This window comes from Equus quagga, chromosome 4 (assembly GCF_021613505.1).
Source record: "Equus quagga isolate Etosha38 chromosome 4, UCLA_HA_Equagga_1.0, whole genome shotgun sequence".
Taxonomy (NCBI): Eukaryota; Metazoa; Chordata; class Mammalia; order Perissodactyla; family Equidae; genus Equus; species Equus quagga.
The window spans coordinates 114,782,425-114,797,478 of NC_060270.1; the positions used below are offsets into that span (position 1 = coordinate 114,782,425).

The 15,054-nt window shown below is 34.1% G+C and overlaps 1 protein-coding gene across 2 annotated transcripts in view; it reads right to left on the reverse strand.

Moving 5' to 3' along the window:
- LNPK (lunapark, ER junction formation factor) overlaps positions 1-15,054 on the reverse strand; it is a 63,845-nt gene that overhangs the window by 20,026 nt on the left and 28,765 nt on the right. For both annotated transcript variants that reach the window (XM_046659254.1, XM_046659255.1), the window contains exons 7-8: positions 9,883-9,966; positions 9,751-9,802 (exon numbers count right to left, since the gene is read on the reverse strand). In XM_046659254.1, coding sequence (XP_046515210.1) covers positions 9,751-9,802; positions 9,883-9,966 — 136 coding nt within the window. The remainder of the gene's footprint in view (positions 1-9,750; positions 9,803-9,882; positions 9,967-15,054) is intronic.

Here is a 15,054-nt window from a genome sequence, read left to right on the forward strand (position 1 = left end):
AAATTTCTTTAAAGAGCATGGGAAGAACTACAAAGACAATCCTCTTATTTTTCCCTAGCACTGGTCAAGGCTTTATGAACTATTGTGTCTAGTTCTAAGCCTCATAAAAAAAAATTTCAATAAATATGATTTTAGTAATAAGAAGGAAAAAAAATCTTTAACCCCATGAATGATTCACATATGCAGATGTGAAAACTCTTAAATTTAGGATGAATTTGGCTCTTTATAAATGCAATTATGAGATGCAATTAGGTGGGGCACAGGGATGTATCTTCAGGAGAGTTTCTATTTTTGAATTTATATAAATTCAGATCTCTATTGTCTAAATTTATATCAATACGATTCCTCTAAATAATCAAAATAATAGAGACCATGCATCTAACATCTCTTCCTTATACTTTCAAAATTTCCTGAAGTCTACATTCACTCTTCTTCACATCCTACTCATACTAAACTCTTTTAAAATTCAGCTTCTGCCCCTCTTCTCCACTAAAATTGTTTTCTCAATAGGTTGATGGCTTTTTATTAACAAAAATGACTCCATAATCCCTTCCTTTCCACAGAGGCAAAGCTTTTTGAAAAAAAGAAAAACTCTCCCAACATTTCACTCCTCAACCGAATGCAATCTGGCTTTTGTCCTCCTTCTTAGCTACCACAGTATCACCCACCACTGAACGTACCATTGCTTTGGTTACCAACAAACTTATAACATCACCATTACTGTTGTTATTATAGCTACTCTTTAACAAATCCCTGTTATCTGCTAGGAACTAAACTGCCGCTTTACATGAGTTTACTAATTTCATCTAATGTTTAGACAAACTCTTTAAGATAACTCCTATCCTCAGTTTTCAAAAGAAGAAACCAAAACAGAGAAGCTATGTAACTTGCCAAAACTCTCAGTAAAATTAGAGATGCAGCTAGGATTCAAACCCCAGTTTTTATGACAACAATGCCCTCCCTCTGTTGTACAACCTGCCTGATTCAATAGCCTCATTAGTATTCTACTTACTTGACCCTTTGCAGACTATGACAGTGGATACCATCCCTACTACACCTCAACTTTCTAGATGCCACTTTAGTTCTGCTTTTAACTCTGATAATTCTTTCTTTTTCCTGGGCTCCTCTTTCTGCATCTACTCTTAAATGTTAATGTTCCCTGGGGTTCTGCCACAGGTCCTCTTACTCTATTTTCTCTCCCTGGTTTCACTCAATCCCATGGTTTCAATAACTGTCACCTATACTTCCTAATGATTCCTAATCTGTATCTATAACCTCAACATTTTTCCTGAGCTCCACATGAAACAATTAACTACCTGTAAACTGCACCACCTGGATGTAACTCCCACTCAAGAGATCCAAAATCAAGTTCATTATCTTCTAACACACCTACCACTCCAATTCATATGCTTCTTATCTTGCTTTATTAAAACACTAACACCCAGGGGCTGGCCCCGGGGCTGAATGGTTAAGTTCGTGCGCGCTCCGCTGCAGGCGGCCCAGTGTCTCGTTGGTTCAAATCCTGGGCGCAGACATGGCACTGCTCATCAAACCACGCTGAGGCAGCGTCCCATGTGCCACAACTAGAAGGACCCACAACGAAGAATATACGACTATATACTGGGGGACTTTGGGGAGAAAAAGGAAAAAAATAAAAAATAAAAAAAACACTAACATCCAGCTAGTTACCCAAGTCAAAAACCTAAGTGATATCTTGATTCCTCCTTCCACTCCCCACTTTCCAAATCTAAATGTCAAGTCCTATCAATCTACTCTTAAATCTGAATTATCTATTAAATCTCTTCCTTTTTCAACTCCTTTGCCACAACTTTATCGAGTGCAGGCCTTTATTTCTTACCTATATTAGATGCTATCCTAACTGATCTCCATGTCTTCAGCCTTGCTCTCTCCATTCTCCATGTTACCAAAAAAAAAAAGTGTTCTTTCTAAAACGCAAACTTGATCTGAAATGCAAAGCCTCCAGTGGCTTTCTATGTTCCATATAAGATAAAGTCCCAAACTCACACGAAATCCTTCATAATTATCCCTTCCTCATATAAACCTCTTTGTTTGGGCATATGGCTCTATTTGCAGTCCCTCAAGGTACTGAGCTGTTTCTCTCTCCTTACCCTTGCATATGAAGTGAACCGGAAGAGTCTTTTCCCAACATGTTCTCAAAGCAAATTATTATCAAAATTTATAATGCATTGTGATTTGTGCCTACCTTCATTGTGGTTCTTAGTGGGATAAGATTATTTACATGTGCATACACTTTTTAATCAAGAGCTAATAGACAGGAACTGCATCTTTGTAGCCTCAGGATGTGGCAAGGTAACTGGCACAAAGTATGAGCTTAATAAATGTCTGAAATAAATTTACTTTACTCCTGTATCAAATTCCAACTGCCTATTCCCTAACTTACACGGTGCAGTAGGCAGAATAGCGGCCTCCCAAACACACCCACATCCTCATCCCAAGAACATATAAATATGTTACATTATATGCAAGGGGGTAAAGTTCCAGATGGAATTAAGATTGTTAATCAGCTGAATTTGTTTTGCTTACTGCAATTGAGATTTCAGCCTAACTTTGGGAGACCATACCAAAAAGCTATCTTCAAACAGAAAATTTGCTAATAACACCTACCACTTGCCAGCCTTGAGCTGAGTTTACTTTTTCTGTTGTTCTGCTTTTTAAATTAATAATATATTTTGCTTTATAGTTCTTTATCTCGACATTTACTTTTTTTCATCACCTTCATGATCTATTTCTACTCTAGTTTGTCTCCTACCTTTCTCAACTTTAAACAACACGCACCTTGCAGTTCACCAAGGTCCCATTGGTAAATTACTATTTTACAACATTTAAACAAAATTCATGAATTCTAAAAGAAGTTTCCTTTTATTTCCTTCAACTCAACATATTTATTAAGCAACCACAAGGAGTAAGGCACTACTGAATGGGATTCAGAGTTGTATTAGAGGCAGCAAGCAAAGATAACACAAAATTAAGAAATACATTAATGCAAGGTAAGCACCATTAAAAAGGAACCAACAAAGTACATAAAGGGTTCAAGAAGGAGGAAATTAAACTCAGCGATGGGATGAAAAAAGGGATCATGGCAATGATGGAATTTAAGATGAACATTGAAAAATGGATAGGGATAGAAATACATTTGTTACCTGGATTAAGGTACATGTGGTGGTTTTAAAATAAGAGTCTAAAATTCTCTGATTTCCCTCCCATCAAATGAAGGAGGGGGGATGTCTATGTCCCCTCCCTTGAATCTGTGCTCTGTTACTGTTTGACCAAGAAACTATAGGTGTGTCAGTTTTCAGGGCTACCTTCTGTCCCTTGGGCTGCTTGCTCTTAGAACTCAACCACCATGTTAGGGGTAAGCCCAAGCAACCCCATTAGAGAGGTCCAGGTGGAGAGGAACCAAGAGCTAGCACCAACTTGCTAGCCACATGAGTAAGCCATCTTGGTAGGAGAACCTCCAGCCCAATCAGGTAGCTCCAACTGATGTGAGGCAGAGATGAGCTGTCTCGTGCCAAACCTCAACAAAACTGCAAATTCATGAGTAAAACAAATGAATGGTGTTTTAAGCCACTAAGTTTTGGAGTGGTTTGTTACACAATAGATTAATGTAACAGTATCGGTATGACACTTAAGTAAAGAACACCCAAAACAGTGAATTTTTCCAGGTTTTCTTAATCAAATGTTCATGCTCAAAACAGCAAAATATGAAGTATCTTTCCATTTGCTATCAAGATCAAAAAAGATTCATGATTTATACTTTAATCTTCCATATACTCCATGGAACACAAATGAGTAAACTCTAAAAACCTACTTAAATAAGAAGTTGTAATCCATTTGCTAGAGCCCTTAAATTTTTCTGCAATACTTATTGATTTCAAATTTAGCTGTAGCAGGATACAACTGACTTTTCTTTTGTTAGTTTCACTAGTAGAGATGCAGGGTTATGTATAAAGGTAAAAGAGAATGTACAGGAAGGTGGCTTCCTTTTACAATAAATATAGGAGGGTCTGCTAAGGATGTATTTTTAGCTATCAGTTAGCATTCTTCAATAATTTTATCAGCTTCCCTATTTCAGTCATTCACTCCTATGGTCATACAGAGTCCTAGAACCTTGCTATTAAAAATAACTGCACCCCTCTCAAGTTCAAGCATTCCACTCTCAAACCACATTTACCTTCCCAGCTTACCTCCTCTGTTATTCTTTCAACTCCAAGGGGATCTACAATCCATTAATTATTAATTATTAAAGGCATCAGCAAACTTTGTTCGTAAAGGGTCAGAGAGTAAATACTTTAGGCTTTGTGGACCACATATGTTTTCTGTTGTATATTCTTATTCTTCTTTGTTATTTTTTAGAACACTTTAAAAATGTAAAACCGATTCTAAGCTCAAGCCATATAAAACGTGTTGCCCTTGGCCCAGATTGGCAGGCTGTAGTTTTCAGACAGCTATACTAGCAACACCTTTTGACTGTCTATCATCCCCCTCTCATGTCCTTATTTCCCTCAGGATCATCTCAGATTCCATAATCTATTGTTACAATCACCCCCTTGCATACTTCACCTCCCTGCCTCTATCACTTTATCTAATCCATTAGGCAAAACCCTGGTTAAAACCAACTCTGCCTACTCCATTCCTGTACCCATCCAGCTAAATATCACTGGAAAATACACACAACTATGCTTTAAATTCATGACCATTAACTTGAAGTGGACCTTAGTGTCCCCTGGCATTCCTACATTTTCCTAATGCGTTTACTCTCTCTCTCTCCGAGAGAACTACTTTATGCCTCGTCTTCAGGCCCCCAACATCATCTTCCCTATCCTCACTCTCACTGAGGAAACAGATACTGAAGACAGTTCCCACCACCTACCTCTATCTGTTCATGTTCTCCGTCTCCTCTATAGATGAACTGTGCACAGTCCTACCGAAAGCCAACTCTTCCACTTGTACACTAAATTCCATCTCTTCTTGCCTCCTCAGGGACGCTTCACGCTCAATTGTCCCTACTCTCTCCATCATCAATTATTCAGTGTCTTATAGGACATTCCCAGTGGCATACAAACATGCTATCACTTCTTTCATATGGCATGTTAACCCACACACACAAAATGCTTCCCCTCTAGGTATCCATTTTTCCACTGTCTTTTACTCAAAAGAATTGTGTGTTCTCATTGTCTCCAGCTTCTCTACTCCCATACTTTCTTAGACCCACTCTAATCATGCTTTTGCCCCAATTTCTCTACCAAAACTGTACTTTTCAATGTCACCAAGTACCTCAACATTGCTAAAATCAATGGTCAGTTCTGGACCCTCAACTTACTTGGCAGCAGTATTTGTCACAGATGATCACTACCTTGAAACACTCCAATATCATCCAGGACTCCACACTCTCCTGGGTTTCCCATCTTACTGACCACTTGTCAATTTCTTTTTATGGTTCCTCTTCATTTATTCCCAACATCTTAATGTTAGAGTGCCCTAGGGCGGCCTTGGTCCTTTTCTCTTCTTTCTCTGCATTTACATCCTTGATAATCCCATCCAGTCTCATGGTTTTAATACTAACCACTCACTGGACACTCAAATTTATATTTCCAGCTCAGATAATTCCTTTTTGCTGGACTCATATTCAACTGCTTCCTTAAAATCTCTACTTGGATGTCTGTCTAATAGGCATCTCAAACATATATGTCCAAAATCAAACCCTGTTCTTCACCACCTCACCTCAACCTGCCCCCCCCCCCGCCCCCACCCCAAAAAGTGCTCCTCTTGCAATTTCTACCATCTCAGTAAATGGCAAATCTTCCCAGTTGCGCAGGCCAAAATCCTGGAGGTCATCTCTGATTCCTCCTTTTCTGACCCCATATCCAATCCATCAGGAAATCTGTTGGGTTCCACCTTCAAAATATATGCAAAATCTGATTTAAGCCACCTCCAATGTTACTAAACCAAGGTCCAAGCCACCATCGATGACTTCCTAGATAACTGCAATAGCTTCCTACGTGGTCTCCCTGCTTCCACCTTTATTCCCTTTGGAGCCTCAATGCAGCCTTTCTTGTAAAACATAATTTAGATCATGTCAATCCTCTGCTCAAAACAAAAAACAAAACGAAGTTTAAAAAAATTTGAAACCTGAAGTTCTTAAATTGTCTACATTCTACAAGGCCATAAGATATGATCCTTTGACACCTCTTACTGCCTCTCCTACTACTCTCTCAGTTGGTCAATCCAGTCCAGCCATACTGGCCTCCTTGCTATTTCTAGAACAATCTGGGCATGCTCTCTACTCGCTTTCTGCACTTACTGATTTCTCTGTCTGGAATGTTCTTCCCTCAGATATCTGCAAGGCTTATTCCCTCACTATTTTCATGTCTTTGACCAAAGGTCACCTTATCAATGTGGCCTTCCCTGACAAACTTATTTAAAATTTCAACCTACCCTCACTCAAGGCACTCCCCACTCACCATCCTTTCTTTATTTTCCTCCATCTAACACTATATTCATATCTGTGTGTGTGTGTGTGTGTATGTGTATAATGTCTATTGCCCCACCCCCCAAACAAAATTTGTTCACTACTATGTCCCCAGAGCCTAAAACAATGCCTGGGAGACAGCACACACTCAGTAAACATTTATTGAAAAAATCAAATGAATAAATCAGAAATTAGTACATAGAAGCCAAATTTATTCCTACATACCAATTAAAATCTTTAAAAGAAATTTAATTGTTCACCATCCCCGAATATCTAGATTTCTTTATCCTATAGAAGCTACTCAGGAATTTATACCATGGCAAATCCCATTTTCATTAAATCCAAACTTTATTACTTTTTAATCTATTAAGGACATAAAGTCTTTCCATCTCCCAGTCCATAATTTCTACACAACTAGAATAAATGCTAAGCATCTAAGTACCATATCATTTTATTTAATGTGTATGTGTGTGTGTGTGTGTGTGTGTATACTTTTTATGTTCATTTATTCCTTCAAATCAAATGATGACACTAAGATTATGCACTGATAAAAACCGCTCATAAAAAGGGGTCAGGGATAAACTGTCAAGGTTATCAAAAACAAGGAAAGTCTGAGAAACTGGCACAGCCAGAAGAAGCCTAAGAAAATGGGACAACTAAATGTAATGTGGCATTCTGTATGGAATCCTGGAACAGAAAAAGGACATTAGGTAAAAACTAAAGAAATATGAATAAACTATGTACTTTCAGTTAATAATAGTGAGTCAATATGTTCATTAATTTTAACAAAGGTACTGTGTTAAAATAAGATGTTAATAACAGGGGAAACTTGGTACAAGGGTATATGGGAACTCTTTGTACTAGCTTTGCCATTTTTCTATAAATCTAAAAATGTCCTAAAGGATTAAGTCTATTAAAAAAGAGGGAGGCAGTCAGGTTAGTATCATGTCCAGTAAATATTACACTCTTTTTAGTGCCAAACCTAAGGAAATCAAAGAATACTAGTCTCAAATTTTATAATCAATATCAGTACAATATATATCATTAAAAACTAAGTAATGAAAAATAAAAGAAAGATATCTACTACACATGAATCAAAATTCTAGTTCAGCAATCAGGCAAGAGAGCTAATAAAATAAGGACAATTAGATTCAACTTGGGGAACAGATCTATTCAAGTACCACATACATACATCCTTTAGTGTTTTTTTTCCCCTTTTCTGTTATTTAATTTCAGAAACAGGTGAAAGGAGGAAGAGGGGAGGGAACGAGGTAGAGAGGGAACGAGAGAGTAAGGAAGGACAGAAGGAAGGAAGGAAGAAAGGAAGGAACTAACAATGGCTCAAGCAAAGAAATAAAGACTTGACTTTCAGAAAAACACAGAACTTAAATATAAATAAAATATATGACTAAGTCACCTATAAAAATGATAGGAAGCTAAAGAGATTTGACAGGATTAAACAACAAAACTAAATTATAATTCTCAAAAAGTAGAATAAAGTTGAGATATAGTTTAGAATTTTTTCAAAATAAGGAAAAAATTCCTAACAGCAATTAATTACCATAGACCTGGAAGAGCTAGGAATACTAGAATAGTATACTCCAGAAGAATATTTTTTAAAGAAAAAAAAGGTTATAAGCTTCTTAAGGTCAAAAACTATATTGTATTCATCTCTTTATTCCCCATGGTGTCTGTACATAAGAGTTATTTAATACATCCTTTTAAATGAACGATTCATTTATATTATAGCTAAATGTTAATTCTCCCCTAAAAGAATATCCAAAAGCAGTGCTGCAGGAATAAAGCAGAGAGACCAGCAGTAGTTTTTCTATAATTATGGTATGACATCAGAAGGAAAAAATTTATTTGTGTTTCAAAAGTTTTTAAGAAAAGATAAGCTGAGATTCTTAAAGGAACTTATGTTGCCTAAATTTTAATAAATACTTAAGAATGTCAGTAAAGGGGATCATACAACTGTTCTTTTTTAATAAGAGAGAAAAGAACAGATTTTTTAAAAACAACAGCACAGCTTTCTGCAAAATATCAGATTTTTAAAATGTTTTCACTAGGTTATTTAACAAGTATTTTTGAAAAGTTAGTACCAGTAATAAAAATACTATAAAATTATAGAAATCTGGCCCATAGGCCAAAAAATGTTTTTTATAATTACTAGAAAAAAGTATAAATTGTAGAAAAATTTAAACTAATTATGGAAGTAAGAGTTTCATTGCAAGTATCTATGGCTAATTTATTTTAATCATATGTAAACTTTTACATTTATCAAGAGCAAGCTATTATTTCTATAAACCAAAATCCTCCTTAGGGAAGATGGGAGAGGGTTGGCTTCTTCCCACATAGCTCTCCCATCAGAAAATCTAAAACTATTATGGCTTATTTCATACCCATGGTATTTGCAGATATTTATAAAAGAATTGACTTCTCAAAGTTCTAAATGTCATCTTAACTTTATAAACCAGGCTACACTTATGATGATTTACAAGAATAGAAGTGAAATTCTTAAAAATAGTATACTCTATATTGCAACAAAATTCTTACAAACTATATTATTACACTGTAGAGAAGAGAACAAAAAAGGAAGCCAATGAAAACTCAAAAATATCTTTTCACATGCCAGTCTTGGGAATATTTTATATAACCACTTAAAATAATGACTTTTAAAATTTTACATAATATTTAATGATATAATAGTGATGGCTTCACTACTAATCCAGCAATATAACCTCAAAAAAAAAATTTAATGTTATTTTATAGCAGAAATTCTATTTTTTTATCATTTCTAAATTATTTTAGTCTCTTCCTAAATAAAAATGTTATTTTAGAAAAAAACTTCATATTTGACAAAAATCTTCATTAAGTTCCTCAAAAATAAATCATATAAATGTAAGAATTTTCATAATAACAGCTATTCCAAGAGATTCTTATTTGAAGAGGGAAAAAAACATAAAATATTGCTGAAATTATTTAAACTTCAAAAGATGAAAACCGATTATACAATTAATCTCAACAGATAACATCTATATTTATCAACACACTCCTGTAAAGTCAAAATGAAATAAACTTATTGCCATCCACATTAAGTCATATCCTAAATCAGCAAATATAAATTAACATAAAAGCATTCTATATAAGTTTTCACACATCTCTATCACACTTTTGAACTCACTTGGGTAAATATGGATCTTTCCAACAGCAGCAGCAGTTTCTACAAAGTTATTTACCTTGTCCAGGTCTTGCAGTTACAGCTGCTCCAGCAGATGGCGGCTCAAACTCCTGTCAATTACAATAATGTTATTAGTGACCTATTACAATGTGCAAGTTATAATAAAATAGTAGTGATATCACAGCCTTACCTTTGCTTTCTTTGAGTCTGGATCAAACCTTTCAAGAATTAATTTAGCCGTTTTATAAGTTTCTTTTTCCATGACTTCTTCAAGCTGCGAACAAAAATTTCCATAAGTTGTCACATTTTAAAACACATGTATTATTTATTTTTATAAGTCTTATTTAAAAAGTTTCAAGTGCAAGGCTTAAAATAAACAGCACATCATGTGTCCAGATAACTTGAAAGATTTCCTGCATTCAAATAATTAAAATTCAGATTTTAAAATGGCTTCTAACCTCTAATGTTACTTGTATTTAACAGTTTTACTGCAAGGAAATACCAAATATTGCTAATTGTTTACATATAATGAGGAGAATAATTACATGCACCAACTTCAATAATGGAATGTGCAAAAATCTATCAGCTATCATTATTGGAAGTTATTAGACATGACAAGCAAATGACAGGCAATTCCTCAGATTTATTTCCTCATGACACTTAATGCTATTAATTTAAAGAAGGTCGTTAGCCAAGAGCTTTACAAAATAAAATCTCTGTGCCAATTAACTGCTGTCAGCATCGATTTTAGATTATTTATTAGCAGAAGCAATTAGCTTGCTGCAAATGCAGTGAAAACTAACTGGGAGAACAGCCATGGAATTTGCTCAAACGACTTCAAAAGCTGAAGCTCCCCCTTTTATATTTAGATTCAAACAATGTTAGAGGGAAAAAACTGAACATAGTAAGAATTTAAGTAAAAATTTTATTGATTTTTATGCTCACACTAGGGACTGTCATTAAAACACTTCATTATTATAGCATTTTATTTACAATGCACTCAAGTCACTTTATGGCTTAATACATGGATTTAATCTAAAAAGTAATCACTAGTAAAGTATCATTTTAGCAGTTATGGCCCAATATCAGAAAAAGTTTAACTTTAGTACAAGACAGTCAAGACAGACAGTACAAAACAAACAGCTAATGTGTACAATAAAATGCTTTTACAAAAACTGGAACGAGACCTTTTCCTTCTCAGTGACCACCGATAGCCTCTTAGATTCATGAAATGTCATATTTATTACAAAGGACATTTATTTTAAAATGCAATGCAAAGCACATTTATCAAGTTAAAAATATGCTGCCACAATAGTAGTTAATAGATTCTTCCTTAAAAACTCAATTCAACATTTAAAAAACTAAACTGCTTAGATGAATGATTTATTAACCTTGGTTTAGTGAAAGTAAAACATTTTCCTAATTATTTTAAAATTATGATAAATTCTTAAACAAGCAAGTTTAATTTTCTGACATAAAAGAAATGTTTGTAATCACTTTAGAGTTGAGGAAAGACTGGGAATGGAGAGAGGGCATGATAGAATATATCCCCAAATCAACATAAGCTACATGGAACACCAAAGAACTGAATCTCTCATCTCTACAAATTAATTTTTGATGTTTTACACCAGTATTGTGGCAATAAACTTTATGTAATTATGAAAATGGTTTATATCTGCACAATACAGTAGCCATTAAGCCATGTGTGATAAATAAATGAGCACTTAAAATGTTGCTTGTGCAACTGAGGAACTGAATTATAGTTTTATTCCATTTTAAATAATGTTAATTTAAAAAGCTACATGAAGTTAGTAGCTACGCATTTGGACAGCACAGTTCTAGACTAAGACTAGTGCAAGGTTTAATCAAAAGATTAGCTACAACTATGATTTTTAAAACAACACAAAAACTCAAAACCAAAATGCCACATCAAATGACTGCAATTCCTCGTACATCATTCAGTTAGTGTCTGTGTTTATGTCTGTGTACATGTAAAGTATCTCACATGAAGTCATTTTAAAAATCATTTAATGGATACAAATCCATTCTCCTTTTTTTTTCCATTTACTTCTAACAAAAATTTTCACATAATAGCTTAATTACTCTGTGTTTTTCATAATATTCTATATATGTTAAATAATAATGAATGATAGAATGAATTGTTTTTCTGTGATATGGTTATACCAAAAGTTCCAGAATTTTTTTATTTAAAAAAGAGAACAAACACGATTATTACGAATCAATATTATTTTGACAAGATTATATATTTTGATAACAGGTAAAAATTATTTCTACCTGATATCGACATTACATCATAGAGAACACTAAAAGAAGGGAGAACACAAAATAAAGTCAAAATTTTTAATTTTGAAAGATAATTCTACAAATATTTAATAGTTAAATTATCATTGTTGAAATAAAATTTTAAAACACACAAAGCACTAATTGCCCTATCCAATATTCTAGATCTTTGTCTCATGACACATATTCCAGACGCAGAAAATTTTCTTTCGTTTTGCACTACTAACTTTGGTCAAATTATTAAGAGTGTGCCCAAAAGCATCTTCAATTCAGAGTATTAGGGTACATATTGCATCATCTTTTTACAACAATGAACATATTGTCTGCTTACTCTGATTTTGGTTTTGCTGCTGAAATCAATGTTGCTTTTACTAATTTGGATTTTATGTTATCTTCTGATTTCATATTAGGAGTATTCCACAATTATAAGTCACATCTTTTCTCTCTGCATTTCTTCTGTTAAAGTATATACAAGGTCTGTAGCCCATAGTGAAGATTCAAACACTGGAAATGCCAGCAAACATTATTGGGTAATATGAAAATGTAACATTTGAAACTTCTAGTGAGGTTAACAGTCCTACATGGAATCAACATGCTGAAATTGTCAATTTAAGGACTTTTGCTTCCAAAATTTATTTCTTGGAATATCATTCACAGGATTTTGTATAAAGTATACTATGTTCATAAACTTATTAACATTTATTTGTAAGAATAACTCTCTATTAATAAGAGACAGGGCCCATAAAACATACTTATAAAATAGCCACATAGGTAAAACTGACTAATTAGATTGTGCCACTTCTCTTCTACCTGCTCCTGTCCTGTTCCCAGAAATGTCCACATTAACCTACAGCTCAGCATGGCAGCATTTCTTGCTCTTCCTTTCAATTGACATTAGTGGATTCCTTTGAACCAGTAACATTAATAGTTGATTCTTAAGCTTTAATTCTCAGAGAATTATAACACTTCTTCCCATGTTCCCAATTTCTTAACTGATTTTTCTCAAGATTTTAAAAAAGAAATTTCCTGAGAAATGCCACAAAGAAGTACCATAGAAAAACATTATTCTGGAAAAAGCACAGCATGTTCATGAAGCCACTTAAACAGGTCATCTTGACTCGTTTTGATGGATCTTGATTTTGAACTGTTTAGATGAGAAGCTTATAGATGCAGAGGGATTATCTATTGAACAGTGACTTTTTAAAAAAACAAAAAGTTTTTTTAAAAGACCACAAAATACGTGAGTGGCAAAATGCATACATCCAGAACTGGGAGTGTTTTCGATAACTAAAGTTTAACTTCTAGCTTTATTTTAATAAGTAAATACTTAGATTTAGCTCTTAGATTCAAAACATTGTTGTCACTCGTTTTTCTAAGAAATTTGACTTTTTAATCAACTGATAATTCAAGTTTATTGTTACAAATTACACTTTTACAAATTACAAATTACATTACAAATCTATACAGATTAAAGAGATGCATCCCTAAGGAAACCACCTCTAATAAAACATCAAGTAGTAAGTATAACTTGTATTAATTTTGTTAATGAAAGAAAAGGGTTAGGAATTGGATAATTTTAGACTGATAAAGTTTTTTTTCTTCAGGTATTTCAAAACAATAAAAGTATTTTTAAATCTATAAATGTAGAGTTTAAACTTAAACATCAATAAACAAGATCAGTTTTGATTACATTTAGCTTTTGCTCAAAAGCAACGTCCCTTCTTTTTCCTCTCATCACCAGCACAATCATTAGCTAGCACTGTGCTCCTTACTAACTCACACTTAACACCTATTGTTCTAAACAAAGTATAAAGCTACTCAAACAAAGCAGTTCTGGCCAGGAACTAGTTCCCAGTAGCAACAGTATAATAACCACAATGGTCAAGTCAACGCAAATTGTGTTCCCTAATTAATAAAATGAGTTAGAGCAGCCAACTTCTTTTTTTAATCATACTGCAAGAGAAATGCCATACTGAACTATTCTGTAATATCGATGCCTCATGAACCATTTAGATATACACAACTATTGAACCCTGAACTGAATTTCCAACTGTCGGGCGTAGATAGAGCATCTTTTATGTTGTGATTCCTTTAAGGGCTATTAAACAAGTAAATAGCTTGGCCTGCCCTTTCACAGCATTTACCAAGTCTGCTCTGTTACTCTATTGAGAGTTTTTCCCCAATCATATGTTCTCCAAGTTTCTGTTTTCCAGTCATGTGATGCCACTGACACTGGGTCAGCTTCTCATCACCTAGAATTTTTTATTTTCTTTTGTTTCTTTTTTCTTTTTTCTTTGGCTTCCTCCTTGTCTTCGCTACCTTAGTCAGTATTTCTCCATTTTGGTACAAGTCGGGCTTGGCTCTGATCACCACTGCCAGCTCTTCTTTTTTATGACATCACCAAACCAAACCAATAATATCACAACTTCTCTATCACTGAGAACCATCAGTATTTCCTCACTTTGAATTTCTGGCTGTTCCATAATGTACAGAATGCCAGAAATATAATAAGATATAATAGGAATATATGTTTCAATTCAGGCCCATCAAAAATGTCAATGTAATTTTGCTAAATACCTCACAGAACACTGAAGAAGCATCAAACAAACAAAAAGATAAAGAATCCTTTCAGAATTAAAGTTCCTTTATTTTTCAGGTACTTAAAACCCTCAGAACAATTTTTGACACTGATCTTAACCCTCATAATTTTCACTAGTTTCACACATAATTGTTACTTATTACGTGTTAGACTAAAATACATTGAATTGATCATTTGTATCTGACTAAATTTCATTAAGTTTCCATATAACATGATATTGCTAGTAATTACCATTTGCATACTTCAAAAATAATTATATGAAAAAAGCATATGCAAATTCAAGTCAAACATCAACTTCAATTCACTTATTAGAGACCATCATATATCAGCCTCTATATATCTAGGGCCCTTCCTCTCTTACTTTTGGCCCTCTTTCCAACACATCGGAAGGATGGCCCCCCAATAGATACCCATGTGATCAGCATTGCTGATAGAAAACGGAAGAAATCAAAGAAAAGAATT